Source organism: Doryrhamphus excisus, chromosome 10 (assembly GCF_030265055.1).
Source record: "Doryrhamphus excisus isolate RoL2022-K1 chromosome 10, RoL_Dexc_1.0, whole genome shotgun sequence".
NCBI lineage: Eukaryota > Metazoa > Chordata > Actinopteri > Syngnathiformes > Syngnathidae > Doryrhamphus > Doryrhamphus excisus.
Genome location: NC_080475.1, coordinates 9,436,875 through 9,453,434, shown reverse-complemented (window position 1 = coordinate 9,453,434; position 16,560 = coordinate 9,436,875). Strand labels below are relative to the sequence as shown.

Genomic DNA, 16,560 nt, shown 5'->3' with positions numbered 1-16,560 from the left:
TTTCGCTCTTTCATGAAGTACTTCGTCTTGTACATAATAAACAGGATATTTGTTGGCATCGCATGGTGAATCAACGTACCTGCAGGGGATATGTCATCCCAGTATGGGGAATCAAACTCAAAGTCACCAGCAACAATGCGACAGAAAATGATGCGATTATGTAAATCTGTATTCTCCTCTTCTGTTTCATCATAAAAAGGAGGATTACCCGATAAGCTGCGAAAAGAACACTTCATCAGCGGACACAGAAAAAGTTATCATTTTTAATCTAAAAAAAAAAAAACGGTTTGAGTTCAGGTTTTATCGATAATGAAGACTCACAGTATGAACATAATAACACCCACAGCCCAGCAGTCCACTGGTCGGCCATAGCGATGACGAGCCACTACTTCAGGGGCTAAGAGATGATGAAAGATGATGAAAGAAGAGGCACAAGATGCATCCATTTTTTTTGGGATGGCCATTCCCAACCCATTTGAACATGTTCATAATTGTCACCACAAGGGCTTCATTTTAGCTGCGTGTTTGCTTATAATACTGCTTATAATACTATAATACAGTAAACCTCGGATATATCGGAAATTCGCTCACAACGGACAGATAAAAAAGAACCGATTTTTCTGTAATGCATTTCCAAATAAAAATTAATTGCATATATCGGATTTTTTTATAACGGATTTCGCCTATTTCGGACAAATCTCCAGTCCCGTTCCAATGCATTTCCATTAAATTTCCCTCGCATATATCGGATTTGCCGCATCGTGGCGCTCCGATTCGCCGAATTGTGACAGGCCGCTATACGACGTCATTTGCAGCGTTTGCAGCGTTGCCTGCGCGTCCAGGTACATTGGAAACATAGTCAAGGAAGTGCCTTTTTATAACGGAGAAAATCCCATTTACGCATATACCGGATATAAATCCGATATATGCGTAAAACGGACATTTTCCGGTATACGCATATAACGGATTTCGCTTATATCGGACAAAACCAGTGGGAACAATTGAATCCGATATATCCGAGGTTTACTGTACTACTCTTCATCCAGAGGTTTTTTTTCAATTGTTAATGTTGACACAAAATGGAAGAAGTAAAAACATGTCGACGTGATGAATGAGAATTTTTAACCCTTGTAATATAAATCTTACCCAGGTATTCTGGTGTTCCACAGGGTTCTGTGATCGGCCCATTCTCAAATCTGGAGAGGTAGAAATCTCGCAGAACTACTTTGTTGTGATTGTTCTCTGTGTAGTACATCAGATTTTCCAGCTATGAAAATACAAGGACAAAAAGTATTTTAAAAAAATAAGCATAAAAAAGGAGGAGAAAATGAAAGTGTTTTCCAAATGAATTGACCACAATTTTATGAATGCATCTACACTGTCTTCTGACTGCTGATTGGATAAGCAAGGAAAGGGGTCGGGGGGTTTGGGGGGGCGGTAGATAGTGTGTTAAGTGAGACAGGAAAAATACATCTTGAAAGAGTGCTACCCCTGCGGTACGCTTTCAAGAAGTGAACCGTCCAAACTCCAGCTGGCAGCTCCTCGTGTTGTGGCTGCACATGAGATCATGGGGGGGGGAGGGGGGGGGGGCTGTTCACCGATGGAGAATACATGAAATAATATGAAACTTGTGGTTATTTGAGAGCTCTTTATACGTTATTTGACTACATGTAGGAGAAACAGTTCTTGAGTTTTAATTGGTGTGGATGAAGCAATGACCAACAAATTATTTAAAATGAGATTATACATTATATAAATATGGTGGGGAAAAACGTAAGTGGAACATAAAGACAAAAATATCAAACTTTATCCTAATATCACCATGCAAATAAAAAAAATCACTATAAAATGATCCATTTCCGTTTTCATTTGTTTAATTTTCATCCTCAGAATGTAAAGTGTTCTTTGAGTAAATCAATACTTTGATAGGTTCCACCATGGTTTGAGGTTCTGGAGGTCTTTGTTCTTCAATGGGTTCTTCAGAAAGTGCAACAGATCGGCTCTTTGGCAGATCGGACGATTGTAGTAAATCTGGTCTGTTCCGAGGGTAAGTCGGTCATAGCAATTCGAATTGAGGCTTCACACGAGCCTTCACTTCCTTGTCCAAATGTGATTGGCTGGTTGCTACATTCGGCGTGGTAATGGTAACCCACGAAACTGAAATGCTCTGAAAATTTGAGAAAATTGAAGTTTTGAGGGAACACGGATGCTGAAGCTGGACTGAAATGCTATGGAAATATTCCTGATATGAAATAACCGCTTGATAGCACTGGATATGTTGAACCACATAGCTTGAACCACAATAGATGCGTTCCAGATTGCAACACATCATGCAGCACTGCATTATGGGAATTAGCAATCAAATCAATTGAGGTGTATAAATGTCTTTGTTTTGGAGTCAAGTCTGTTTTTTGCTTTGTCTTTAATGACAGAAAGTCGAGCGTTACCTTCAGGTTTCTGTGGACTATGTTGAGAGAGTGCAAGTACGCCACAGCCTCCAGGACCTGTCTAATGACGCTGGAGGCGTCTTTTTCCGTGTAATTCCCTTGGTCCTGAATCCAGTCAAAGACGTCTCCCCCCGTGGCACTGTGTACAAACACACCCGTACACATTGAGAACAAAGTTGCAGCTGTTAACCACATGTTGCAAATGCAATAAAATGCTTTTAAGCCTCATTTTTATGTGCATTAGGAAGGCAATTTGCTTCTGCGGGCCTCAGGTAGGTAGCACTGTGAGCAATTTGAAAAAGCCGAGCATGGGTCATTAGTTAATTTTGTAGAGAATACAAATGATGGGTAAGGCAGTGATGCATTCCCCAAAGGGGGATGAGTGCCTGCAAAGATTCCAGAGATGATTACAATGACTCTGTCTGAATTCTCCTAACTCAATAGAACACTACAGTCGTTTGATAAGAACCGGCAAACAGTGAAACATGACTTGGTTGGCTGCAATGGACATATCGATTCTCTTAAGGTAAATAATTGCTTCAGGGGCAATGAATAACGTCAAGTGTTTGCGGGAGCAAATATCTAATCAAATCTAACACCTCGGTGGCCAAACCACAGCACATAGTAATACAACGATATGTTCAACACGGCCCCTTTGAGCTGATTAACTTCTGAGTTCAATAAATGTACAGGTACATGCGGGATCAAGACAAAGAACAGCGCCCACAGTAAACACTCACAGTTCTTGGATGATGAAGTATTCTTTTCGCGTCTCAAATGTGTCAATAAGCTGAAGGATGTTTGGATGGTTGACCCTGTAAAAAAAAAAAATGGCTTAGTAAATGTAAGTCACTGATCAGTGATTTTTATAGCCGTAATAAACATTTGGTTTCTGGTGCCATTTTTCGACTTTAATATCACTCTGGTTTGATTGTATAAGGTGCTAATCAAATTGAACTTTCCACGGCTTCAAATGCCATTAATGAATGAAAATATAAATTCACTAAATTCATCTAAATCTTCTGTTTCCTGGAGTCACTGGCTACGTTTACATGCATTTAAATAACCCTATCATAACCGGAATATTAGCAATAACCCGGTTGCGCACGGCCATGTAAACACTGATAACCCTTTTGAAAAAAACAAAATACAGTAAACCTCGGATATATCGGACTCGGATATATCGGAAATTCGCTCACAACGGACAGATAAAAAAGAACCGATTTTTCTGTAATGCATTTCCAATAAAAATTCATTGCATATATCGGATTTTTTATAACGGATTTCGCCTATTTCGGACAAAATCTCCAGTCCCGTTCCAATGCATTTCCATTAAATTTCCCTCGCATATATCGGATGGCCGCATCGTGGCGCTCCGATTCGCCGAATCGTGACACGCCGCTATACGACGTCATTTGCAGCGTTTGCAGTGTTGCCTGCGCGTCCAGGTACATTGGAAACATAGTCAAGGAAGTGCCTTTTTATAACGGATAAAATCCGATTTACGCATATACCGGATATAAATCCGATATATGCGTAAAACGGACATTTTCCGGTATACGCATATATCGGATTTCGCTTATATCGGACAAAAACAGTGGGAACAATTGAATCCGATATATCCGAGGTTTACTGTACTTCCGTTCACAGACTGCGTACAATTTCAGGATCATGATCTCATTCTTGGCGGCCTTGCGGACTTTCTTGCCGTCTTTCTTGAGAAATTTCTTGCAGACAAACACTTTGTCTGTTTGTCTGTCTTTAGCCAGGCACAGCTCACAGAACTCCTTCCTGCGTCAGAAGAACGAGAGAAAGAGAGAGAAAGGGGACAACACGGTAAATATTTAGCATTATCAGACCTTACAGTGACATTCAAAAGTTGCAAAATGTAATTTCACAGTTGTTCTCATACTTTTTACTTATTACAGAACACAATTACAATACAGATATTGTTTTCATCACAAGACAAAGTATGTGCACTTAAGTTTGGGCTTGTATGACTTATATAAGACGTACACAAATCTGAGGCCAGATGCTGATGTTGCCATATGGCCTGCTGTGTGTGTGTGTTTGTGTGTGTGTGTGTGTGTGTGTAGCTGCAATGTGTCAAGGAGAGTTTTTCAGAAAGAGGATAAAAGCAAACCTGATTTTTTCATGCCACAATGATGACCAAAAATAGTTTAGTTGTCTGAACTTTGAAAAGTTAATCTCTCAAATCTGCTATTTGCTGGCTGGCCTTTTGGTACGAGCGTCAGTCCTTTTGATGAATTTATTTTATAGTCAAGCTCAGGGGTCAGCAACCTTCACGATCAAAAGAGTTGTTTTGTATTCTCTTCCATAACAGAAAAATAGTCCGGAGCTGCAAAACCTTACACAGCTTATATACACTTATAAAGGTTGTAATCTTTTTGGAATTGTACAGGTATATATTATATACAAGTATCTGCATATCAGTGCTGTCTGCTCACTATCGTTTACATTACTGAATATATTAATGTCATCAAATTACCTACTGGTGATGTTTGTTGCCATTCTATTAGTCCTGTCCTTGACTATCTTTGCAGAGAGATGTACAATATATCTTTTCATTTGAGGAATCATTTTGTTTCTTTTGACTTACATTCAGTAATGGAAAATAGCTAATTATTTTTCACCGTCAGAGGGCGCCATTTTGGCCATTCATTTCCAATGGGAACATGTTCACAGAATATATACGATTACGCTAAATTTGAGAATATTTAGTTAAGTCTGAATTGCTAGCACACTTGTCTCAAGTGAGATTAACATTTTGATGTTGGGTTTATTTGAATGAGTAAAGAAATGGAAATGGAGGAAGCGTTAGAAGACGACGTAGGAAAAAGCGACATCTGCTGGAAGAGTAATGTCAAAGCAATCTGTGTCACTTGGTCGCCATTACAAACACACAAACCTCACAATGCTGTCGTTTCATTTCTGGGCGGTTATTTGCTTTGTAAAACCATCAAAGCAACGAGGGACACCAGTCCGTTTCGAACCCCAAAAGGTACGCTGTGACCGACGTCATCAGTCACGTGACAGTTGCAGCGCGAGACAAGCTACGAAACACTATTTTAAAACAGTCGATTCAGGATACATGATTCAGGATTACATGACAATGTAATTTTAAAAAAAGATTCATGTCTGCTAAATAGTTGATAAATGGCAGTAACGTCCGTCTCATGTGATAGAATTTCATTTATAGTACCTTGGTACCTGACGTCACAACCGCTGGCTAAGAACCAATACTTTACTAGCTAAGTTACATAGCTTATATTAAATTATTACCATTTTTCATCTATTCATTCCTACATTCTCCATCTTCTCCTTCTTCCTTTCCTTCCCACTTCTTATTCTGTCGTGTTTGTTATATGTGGGCTCACAAACGGCAAGATGTTCTCTACATGCAAGTTCTTTTATTGCTTCCTGTTTCCGGTATTATCCGGACTTCAAAATAAAAGCACACCAGCAAAACACATGATTACACCACAATTCAACCAATTTTTGTCCACTGAATAATGTCTTATTATAGTGTCTAATCTTCATTCTGCATTTTGATTTCCGTTTCGCTTCAGCTTTTCAGAATTCACACACAATGTCTAATGATACTACATCATCTAATATTATTCAAATTTTGCAGTTTAACCCAAATATTGTACAGTTAAAGACGTTTGTTTTGTAGTTTCATCTTCTGTCCCCTCCCACCGCTTCCCTTGCTTATCCAATCAGCAGTCAGAACGCAGTCCAGTTGCATTCACAGACTTGCGGCAAGTCAAAAATTCCAAACTCTTATTGAAAATACAATTTTTTCTACTTTGGTGAAAAAAATGCAATAAAAAGTGTTCTAACAAAATTTAAACCACTGACATACTTAATTTTTATGATGCTGTGTGTCTGAATGGGAATGTTTATTAATGAAACACTATAGAAGAGGAAAGCAATTATTTATGGTACTTACGCTCTGAGGACCTGGCCGATTTCATATTTGTCTGTCACATCAGATATACTATCATAAGTCCGCCCATCTCGTAGAGCAAGGCACCCAAATGGCATGACGGCATTCACCTGACAAATACAGACAAAATAAATCAATTCAACATTCCCAACACAAACGTGGGAAGCAAAGTATACACTTGACTAATAGATTCATCAACAGGATTAAAAACAGTCTCCTGTCAGTTTTGTTAAAAGACATACATCATCTCATAGTCTTTGACGTCCCTTCTGTTCTTCTGTTCCATTAATCCAGTGCGCAGATTCCCCATTTCCTGGATAACTCTGACTTATCATCATCTGTCTCAGAATGAATCCATAACGCTGACCAAACTTGGAAGTGATAAGAAGGAGCGAGCGCTGATGAACTGAGGTTATTAAGTCAACTAATAAGGCCGGAATGACTTCAGAATTGAAGATTAGCAGACTGAGAATGAAATTCACTGATAACAAATGTGGGAAGGATTAGAACAAAAAAAAAAACAATAGAAATCCTCAGCGGTAATGACATTTTGAGAGTGCTAATTTAGGATTATGAAACAAATATCAAGGCAATTCTGTAACCTGACCCCCCCCCACCCCTTCTTTTTTTTGTGTGTAGTAGTAGCATCACTATTGGAGATGATCAAGCCAGAGGTGGTTCAATGGAGGCGGGGTTTGAACGAATTGTGTAATGCCTCCGCTGGCCCTAATCTCTAATCTGTATCTCTAATCCACAGCACTGGAATACGCTATGTATGTATGTGTGTCTCTGCGTATGAATGTGTTGGTTTGAACAAAGGTCAAAGGTCAAAGCGGATATGTCACATGCGCTGATCCGAGTTTGACTTAGATGATGAGTGTTTGGGTGCGCATGCGTGTCCATATGTGCTCCGGGGTAATTCCGAACAAGCTTGTCTTGTGAGGAGATTATGTAAGTGCAACCGCATTTCCGTGACAAGATCTAGGACGGTGAAAGTGATGCATGTTATGATCGGAGCGCAAGAAAAGAAAAAATGTCAGTAAAACATGCTTGTTTTGTACCAATTTAGTTAGTGACTCTGTATTTAGTTCCCATGTTTCTCTTCATCATGTGAGATTATAGCTGAATACTATCGTGCGCTTTTCATGCATTCCACGCATAGACCGGTTCCCCAGAGTAAATGCTATTTATGCAGTGCAGTACCGTGAGCAGTGTAATGGTCTGTACATGACAACTCTTATACAAATGCATGGAACAATGTATGGTGAGCTAGTTTCTTCATGCCCAGAGTCAGCAGTTTATTTGCTTCTAAAAAAGAACAGACATTTAAAGAGGACCTATTATGCTCATTTTTCAGCCCTTTGTAATGAGTTGTGGACTCCTATAGAGCAGCTAAACGCAATAACCTGCACAGAAAGCTTTCGAGTTCTTCTAGAATCTGCACCTATTCAGCTGTATTTCTTTGGATCTTGTGGTTCCCACGACCCGCCTCCAGGCACGCCCACTTGTTCTTCGAGAATCTGCACCACTCATGAACGAACAATAACTAGCGCAGAAAGCTTTCGAGTTCTTCTAGAATCTGCACCTATTCAGCTGTATTTCTTTGGATTTTGCGGTTCCCACGACCCGCCTCCAGGCACGCCCACTTGTTCTTCTAGAATCTGCACCTATTCAGCTGTATTTCTTTGGATTTTGTGGTTCCCCACGACCCGCCTCCAGGCACGCCCACTTGGCTGTGGTTGGTCACACTCTTGTGTGCATAGAAACACCACTCATGAACGAACAATAACCAGCACAGAAAGCTTTCGAGTTCTTCTAGAATCTGCACCTATTCAGCTGTATTTCTTTGGATCTTGTGGTTCCCACGATCTGCCTCCAGGCACGCCCACTTGGCTGTGGTTGGTCACACTCTCGTGTGCATAGAAACAATAACGAACAATGAATGAACAATAACCAGCACGGAAAGCTTTCTAGTTCTTCTAGAATCTGCACCTATTCAGCTGTATTTCTTTGGATTTTGTGGTTCCCACGACCCGCCTCCGGGCACGCCCACTTGTTCTTCGAGAATCTGCACCACTCATGAACGAACAATAACCAGCACAGAAAGCTTTCGAGTTCTTCTAGAATCTGCACCTATTCAGCTGTATTTCTTTGGATTTTGCGGTTCCCACGACCCGCCTCCAGGCACGCCCACTTGTTCTTCGAGAATCTGCACCACTCATGAACGAACAATAGCCAGCGCAGAAAGCTTTCAAGTTCTTCTAGAATCTGCACCTATTCAGCTGTATTTCTTTGGATCTTGTGGTTCCCACGATCCGCCTCCAGGCACGCCCACTTGGCTGTGGTTGGCATAGAAACACCACTCATGAACGAACAATAACCAGCACAGAAAGTTTTCTAGTTCTTCTAGAATCTGCACCTATTCAGCTGTATTTCTTTGGATCTTGTGGTTCCCACGACCCGCCTCCAGGCACGCCCACTTGGCTGTGGTTGGTCACACTCTCGTGTGCATAGAAACGCCACTCATGAACGAACAATTGATTGTTATGTCGGACTTTCCTTCTATATTTGAATATTATTGTCCTGTGATTGGTTGATGACCAGTCCAGAGTGAATGGTGGAAAGACTATAGTAGGCTCTTTCCTTTGGGTACATGTTTCTTGTCAGGTTATGAGAGTTTTTTCCCCCCCAAGGCTACAATCTAAAGATGCTTTAGAAAGACTTGTTCATGTGGAATACTGTCTTATAACAAAGCTTGAAGTTGAGGCAAAATGGGAGGAAGGGAGACGAGAATGGAAAAGTGGGAAAGATGAAAGATGAGGAAAGACTTGCTAAAGGGTGCGAAGAGTAGAGAAAAAGAGGACGGGGCTTTGCAACTTATGGAGAAACTACTGCAGAGGTGCAAAACAGCAGAGGCTGATGTGATAGTGCCTCTCAACCTCACAGCTTCACGAGTCTGTGTGGGTGTGAAAGTTTGCAAAGGTAGAAGAGTGTATGCACATGTGTGAAAATGTAATGATGTAACTCGTGTTGGCTCCGGCGTCACAGACAGGGAAACTACCAAGTATGTCTCCATCAGGACAATTATATGCGGATGCTTATAGAGACAATTTTCAATGTGGTTAAACATCTGAGCCAAGCTAGGTTCTTTTAGCAGCAGGTGCTACTTTGGCCATATTTAAAGGGGACCTATTATGCTCCATTTTTGGCCATTTGTATTGAGTTGTGGAGTCCTATAGAGCAGCTACACACAATAACCAGCACAGAAAGCTTTCTAGATCTTCCAGAATCTGCACCTATTCAGCTGTATTTCTTTGGATTTCAAACTCCCCGTGAAAACGGTCTGTTTTTTTGCATTTTTGCGTCCGTCCATCCCTCCATCCATCCATCCATCCATCCATCCATCCATCCATCCATCCATCTGTCCGTCCATCCATCCATCCATCCATCTGTCTGTCCATCCGTCCATCCATCCATCCATCCATCCATCCATCTGTCCTTCCATCCATCCATCCATCCGTCCATCCATCCATCTGTCCGTCCGTCCATCCATCTGTCCTTCCATCCATCCGTCCGTCCATCCGTCCCTCCTTCCATCCGTCCATCCCTCCATCCATCCATCCATTCATCCATCCATCCATCCATCCATCCATCCGTCCATCCATCCATCCATCCATCCATCCATCCATCCATCCATCCGTCCCTCCATCCATCCATCCATCCATCCGTCCGTCTGTCCATCCATCCATCCATCCATCCATCCATCCATCCATCCATCCATCCGTCCATCTGTCCATCCATCCATCCATCTGTCCATCCAGCCATCCATCCATCTCTCCATCCGTCTGTCCATCCATCCATCCATCCATCCATCTGTCCGTCCGTCCATCCATCCATCTGTCCTTCCATCCATCCGTCCGTCCATATCTCCATCCAGCCAGCCAGCCAGCCATCCATCCATTCATCCATTCATCCATCCGTCCATCCATCCATCCATCCATCCATCCATCCATCCATCCATCCATCCATCCATCCATCCATCCATCCGTCCATCCATCCGTCCCTCCATCCATCCATCCATCCATCCGTCCGTCCGTCCGTCCATCGCTGCGACGTTTGTCGTATTTTGTCCGTTTATGACTTTTGTGTGTGTGTTTTCTTTTTATTTGAACTCTTCCTGCTCTTTGTGCGTACTTGCAGACGTGGGCCTTCTGTGAGTCGGGCGGAGCTACCAGCTGTTTCCAATCTACCGTCCCTTCTAAACTGCATCAGCTGCGAAAGGACGGTGCCGGATTATTCCCTCGTGGACGCTACACGTGACCTGGTTGTCTTTATCGTATTTAACTGTTGGCTAACTGTTGGCTACCTACTACCTGTATTTGCTTGTTTCACGTACTTGTCCTCTAGCCCGCCTAATTCTCAGGTAGTTCTCATTCCTGACACAAAGAGATGTGTACCCACAAACATTCAAAAACCCGAGTGTGAAGGCACAGCAAGCTATTTGAGACATCACACTTTTATTTCACCGCCTTCCATCCAGTTGCTTGTGCGCATGTCGGAGTGCGACAGGGTGCTTGTTCACAAGTGCAGAGTCAAGGTTGCACAGAAGCTCCAAAATGAATGGAAGAACATTTCTTTTTTGTCCGCATTGATGGGGAAGAACATCAGGTGATAAATCAAGGTTATTCTCAGAAAAAAAAAAAATTCCATGTGTAGGCAGTCACAGCCAATCCCATTCAGCTCATCAGGCCTCATCTATTGAGGTTCAGTATTAGAAAATGAGTGTTTTAGAATGTTTATCACTTTATGCTGTAACACGGTAATAATGGAAGCATTGCTAATATGATTTTGGTCATAATCTACCCATTACAATTGCACTAAAGCAGGGGTCTTAAACACTCGGCCCGCGGGCCGAATGTGGCCCGCAGGACACTAGTTTGAGGCCGCCGCCTTGATATGAAAGTTTAATGTTTGATATGGATGCTGTATGGTATCATGTACCCAGAAAAAAATATTACGTTTGATTCATGTTCATGTTAAAGGTTAAATAACTGTTAATAGTTATCCTCCCTATCCGTGTGGAAGTGGTAAGTTTTTGGCTATTTAAGTTTAAAGGAAATAACTCGAAGGCTACCGTTTAGGTCGCTAAGCTCTCTAGTTTGCGAGTTAGCATGTGTCTCAAGACCCTGCAGTTGCGCAATATGTTGTAAATGTTGTAAATAAAAAAAGTATAAATGTGACTATAGTCGAGTTTGAGACCCCTGCTGTATGGTATCATGTACCCAGAAAAAATTATTACGTTTGATTCATGTTCATGTTAAAGGTTAAATAACTGTTAATAGTTATCCTCCCTATCCGTGTGGAAGTGGTAAGTTTTTGGCTTTTTTAAGTTGAAAGGAAATAACTCGAAGGCTACCGTTTAGGTGGCTACCTCGCTAGTTTGCGAGTTAGCATGTGTCTCAAGACCCTGCAGTTGCGCAATATGTTGTAAATAAAAAGAGTATAAATGTGACTATAGTCGTGTTTTGTCATGTCTACAGGGCTCTAATAATGCTTTGTTCATTTTAATGTGAAAAAAATCATTTGTCTATCCGCCAACTATATGTGGTTTATTAAGTTTTTATTATTTGCCGTTTTGTTATTATTATTATTATATTTATTTATTACTGATTGATTGATTTTCTTTATTCTTGATTTATTTATTTTTCATCTTATTGTATGCAGAAAAATAAAAATTAAGATATTTGAGAACAGTGGAATGTTTTATCAGAGCTTGTATTGTAGAAAATCGGAACCAAAGCACTGAAAAAGTTTGTATATTTTTCTGTTTTTGGAAAACCTGATGCGGCCCAGCCTTGCCCAGACCCTAGCTCCAGTGGCCCCCAGGTAAATTAAGTTTGAGACCCTACCCCTAGACCATGATGTTGAACAATCTCTCAAGTCATTTGACAGTTGTTTTGATGCTACAATGTTGCTACTTTTCAGGGAATATGCAATAAAGAATACAGTGCAGATGCTTTTCCGCTGTGAATTGCAACACAATGCGAATAAATTGAGTTGTATTTGTATGATTATGAAATATTTTTGTAAGAAACTCGATGTTTGTTAGAGGAATAGAGCTGTAGCAGCAGTGCATGATGTGTGGTTGCCTCAGGTTACTTCCGCCCGTGTGAACAAGAACATACAGGCCTTGCATGTCAGATCACACGTAAGCGGGATGCACCTGAGTTATATCCTCGCACACGCATCACAACACGCATATACTGTCGTACATATTCATATATTTCAACAATTCTTACACCATATCAGAATATGTGAGCCCCCAGTCGAGTTTGATTACATCACCAACGTATGAAGTCTTTATTGTTTATCATTTAAGCTACACAGCCAAATCATTTTGCTTATAAAAACTTTCCATCCCCCCCCCGCCATTTTTAGTCTCACACCACCTCAGTGCAAATCACAGCCCAAGCACTTCCACGTTTTAGAAGTCCTGAAGGATTAATCATGGAAATTGCAGAGAAGAACACCAGTGGTAAGAACCTCCGCATTCCAAGATGCTCTCACCGCAACACAAACGGATATGACAGCGGTGAAATGTGCTTCTCATTGTTGCATTTTATGACCGCCGGTCCCACCAGTATTGCCCGAGCGTGTGCAATGCGAGGAAATTTAATCAATGCGTTTAAGAGCAACTCGGACAAAGCTACAGCATGCCGGCACTCTATGGAGTCATTTAGCTTTCGGTTCCTCGCATTTAATAAGATTAGTGATAATCACCACATATTTGTTGCCCCCCTTTGATGATCCCGGTGGGTTTCTTGGGTGTAAATCAGCGTGTAATGCAATTGATGCTCAGGCTTTATTGATCAGAACTCCACTTGTGATTTGCTCGACTACGCAAACAGGAAAGAAAAACATAGAAAACAAGCTTGTTTGTTGCTGTCTTCACAATGCCTAGAGCAGGGGTCTCAAACTCAATTTACCTGGGGGCCACTGGGGCTAGGGTCTGGGCAAGGCTGGGCCGCATCAGGTTTTCCAAAAAAAACAGAAAAATATACAAACTTTTTCAGTGCTTTGGTTCCAATTTTCTACAATAAAAGCTCTGATAAAACATTCCACTGTTCTCAAATATCTTCATTTTTATTTTTCTGCACAAAATAAGATGAAAAATAAATAAACAAATCAAGAATAAAGAAAATCAATCAATCAGTAATAAATACATATAATAATAATAATAATAAAAACTTAAGAAACCACATATAGTTGGTGGGTAGACAAATTATTTTTTTTCAGATTAAAATGAACAAAGCATTATTAGAGACAAAACACGACTATAGTCACATTTATACTCTTTTTATTTACAACATATTGCGCAACTGCAGGGTCTTGAGACACATGCTAACTCGCAAACTAGAGAGCTAGCGACCTAAACGGTAGCCTTCAAGTTATTTCCTTTCAACTTAAATAGCCAAAAACTTACCACTTCCACACGGATAGGGAGGATAACTATTAACAGTTATTTAACCTTTAACATGAACATGAATCAAACATAATAATTTTTTCTGGGTACATGATACCATACAGCATCCATATCAAACTTGCGCGGGCCGCACTAAGGCGGGGGCCTCAAACTAGTGTCCTGCGGGCCACATTTGGCCCGCGGGCCGCATGTTTGGAATGTAGACTGGCAAGCTCCTGTAAGAATTGCACTGGGTGTAATTAGGAAACAATAACACAATCAATATCTGAGGCGCAGCTGAAAGCGCACAGCATATTTTGCCATTAATATCACTTTGGCCTGCAAAACATTCAACGGGAATCGGTCCTGCACTGATTCCTCCCAATTTCACTGTCCCAGCTGACAAGTATGTGCTGGATATTGAGCAGAGCGCACATCCCCCCTCGGGGTCGGTCGCAGGCTTTATTACAACGTTGTGATGTGAAAGTGGAATGAGAACAAGAGTTACAAGGAGTAAGAGAGGAGACCCAGGAGAAATGAAGAGGTAGGCAAAGGGATAATCTGAAAATGAAGTATATTGGATACACACATTATGAGAAAGATATAATACATAAGCATGTTTGTGTGTTTGTGTTGGAGCATCAATTCAATTACTTTAATTTCTTTCTCTGTGTTTCAACGGTGGGGTGTTTTTCCAGGGTGCGCTAATCAATAATTCCCTGACTACTCATCTTTAGGTCTTTATAATGCCGGCGTGTGTTGCGGTGTTTGTGTATTTGCAAAGACTTTGTGCTCTAATTCTGTGGCGCAGGGAGGCGCAGCCTGCGCCGTGGTAATTTGGTCCAGCAATGAACATTTTCAGCTTGGTGCAGTGACAATTTTGTGACAAAAAAACATAAAAAAAACATTGCCGGGTCCGACGGGGTCTATTCTTGGCGCAGGCGAAGCGCACCCTGCGCAGTTGTAAACTGTCTCCCAGACACACAATGCAGACCTCAAAGGCAGAGTGTCAGGCACATTGCAATGCAACCAGCAAACACTATTTAATGTCACCGTCTGAACCAGCATGTACATTTTTGTATTAATCTTCTATTAATCTATTAATCTAACTCAACCTGACGGCAGCTGAAAGTATGATGCTAACTAATCAATAATTCCCTGACTACTCATCTTTAGGTCTTTATAATGCCGGCGTGTGTTGCGGTGTTTGTGTATCTGCAAAGACTTTGGGCTCTAATTCGGTGCCGCAGGGAGGCGCAGCCTGCGCCGTGGTAATTTAGTCCAGCGCACTACTGTGCGCAATTAACATTTTCAGCTTGGTGCAGTGACAATTTTGTGACAAAAAAAAAACATCGCCGGGTCCGACCGGGTCTATTCTTGGCGCAGGCGAAGCGCACCCTGCGCAGTCGTATACTGGCTCACAGACACACAGTGCAGACACGTCACCAAAACCTCACAGGCAAAATATAAAATATAAAATATCCTAGATCCAATTTTGGATGTTTACTGAGGAGATGGACGGAGGTGTGGGTGCGCCGCGTTCCCACTCTCACTCTAAGTCAGCTGGGATAGGCTCCAGCATACCCCGGTGAGGATAAGCAACGTTGAAAATGGATTGGTTTGGATCTTAAAAGGGACATGTTATGCTTTTTTTTTTTCAAATTTTCTGACCTATAAATGTTAGAATGTTAGCTTTCACTGTTATGCCAACGACACTCAGCTGTATGTGCCATTAAAGCTAAATGAGACCCATGGGACTGCTCTAATCTGGAGGCGTGTTTCATTGATATTTGAGGGGACTTATTATGTTTTTTCCATTTTTCTGACCTATATAAATATAGTTTGAATATTGTATTCTTGTGTTAAACGATCAGATAATGAGGTTTGCACATTTGGAAATGAGCCCTGAAAGAGGTTTGGGATGGCTCAGGAAGCTCAATTTCAAACGGCGTGGTAAAACTGCCCCTTGGTGCACCCGGACAAACTGATCAGGAAATCCAAACAAGCTGTTGGCACTCAGTTGGAGGCATTTGGGACGGTGAGAGACAGCGGGACACCGACCAAGCTGGTCTCCATCATGGACGACCCCAATTCTCTAACAGACTCCTCCAGTTCCGTTCATGTAGTCAACGCATCATGACTTCATTCATTCTACATTGATCATCCAGTTCTATAATAACTCAGCTGTCTTAAAAGACAATCCACCTCATTATCGAGCTGTACTCTCTTTACATTTACTATATTCAAACACTTCAGTTCGATTAATCAGTTAATCACACTTGAATTAGTCTTCTGTGATGAAGCAAGCTGGGAGGTTTCCAGCGAGAGAGCAAGTGAGAAACAGAAAAGGAAATAAGCAGCAATGAGAAATGAGCTGTGGCGTCATCCAATGACAAGCCATCCCAGGGTGGAATTACGTCGAGATGAAGATGACAAGGAGGAAGAAGAATGAGAGACAGCCAAAGCGGTGCGGATGACAGACGTAAAGGGCATGAAAGAATCAAAGTGAGAACTTTTTCCACGGGAGAGTGATCGGTTTCACTTCTAGAAGAAATCATATTCAATCATATTCAAATTCATCTTGATAGACGACTAATAGAAGTTTAAAAGGTATTCTTGGCGAAGGAGAGAAGAGAAGAAACAGCAGCAGAGACGAGGTGGAGGACATTGATTGAAGCTTT

At 41.4% G+C, this 16,560-nt stretch overlaps 1 protein-coding gene across 3 annotated transcripts in view; it reads right to left on the bottom strand.

Moving 5' to 3' along the window:
* Positions 1-16,560, bottom strand: part of LOC131136632 (caM kinase-like vesicle-associated protein) — a 34,625-nt gene that overhangs the window by 6,062 nt on the left and 12,003 nt on the right. The window contains exons 2-8 of one of the 3 annotated variants that reach the window (XM_058083727.1): positions 6,421-6,527; positions 4,107-4,238; positions 3,188-3,262; positions 2,448-2,586; positions 1,147-1,267; positions 322-397; positions 80-216 (exon numbers count right to left, since the gene is read on the bottom strand). In XM_058083727.1, coding sequence (XP_057939710.1) covers positions 80-216; positions 322-397; positions 1,147-1,267; positions 2,448-2,586; positions 3,188-3,262; positions 4,107-4,238; positions 6,421-6,515 — 775 coding nt within the window. In that variant the 5' untranslated portion in view covers positions 6,516-6,527. Of the gene's footprint in view, positions 1-79; positions 217-321; positions 398-1,146; positions 1,268-2,447; positions 2,587-3,187; positions 3,263-4,106; positions 4,239-5,376; positions 5,485-5,750; positions 5,902-6,420; positions 6,528-16,560 lie in introns of those variants that run through there. The other 2 variants (XM_058083728.1, XM_058083729.1) reach the window with 2 other exon arrangements.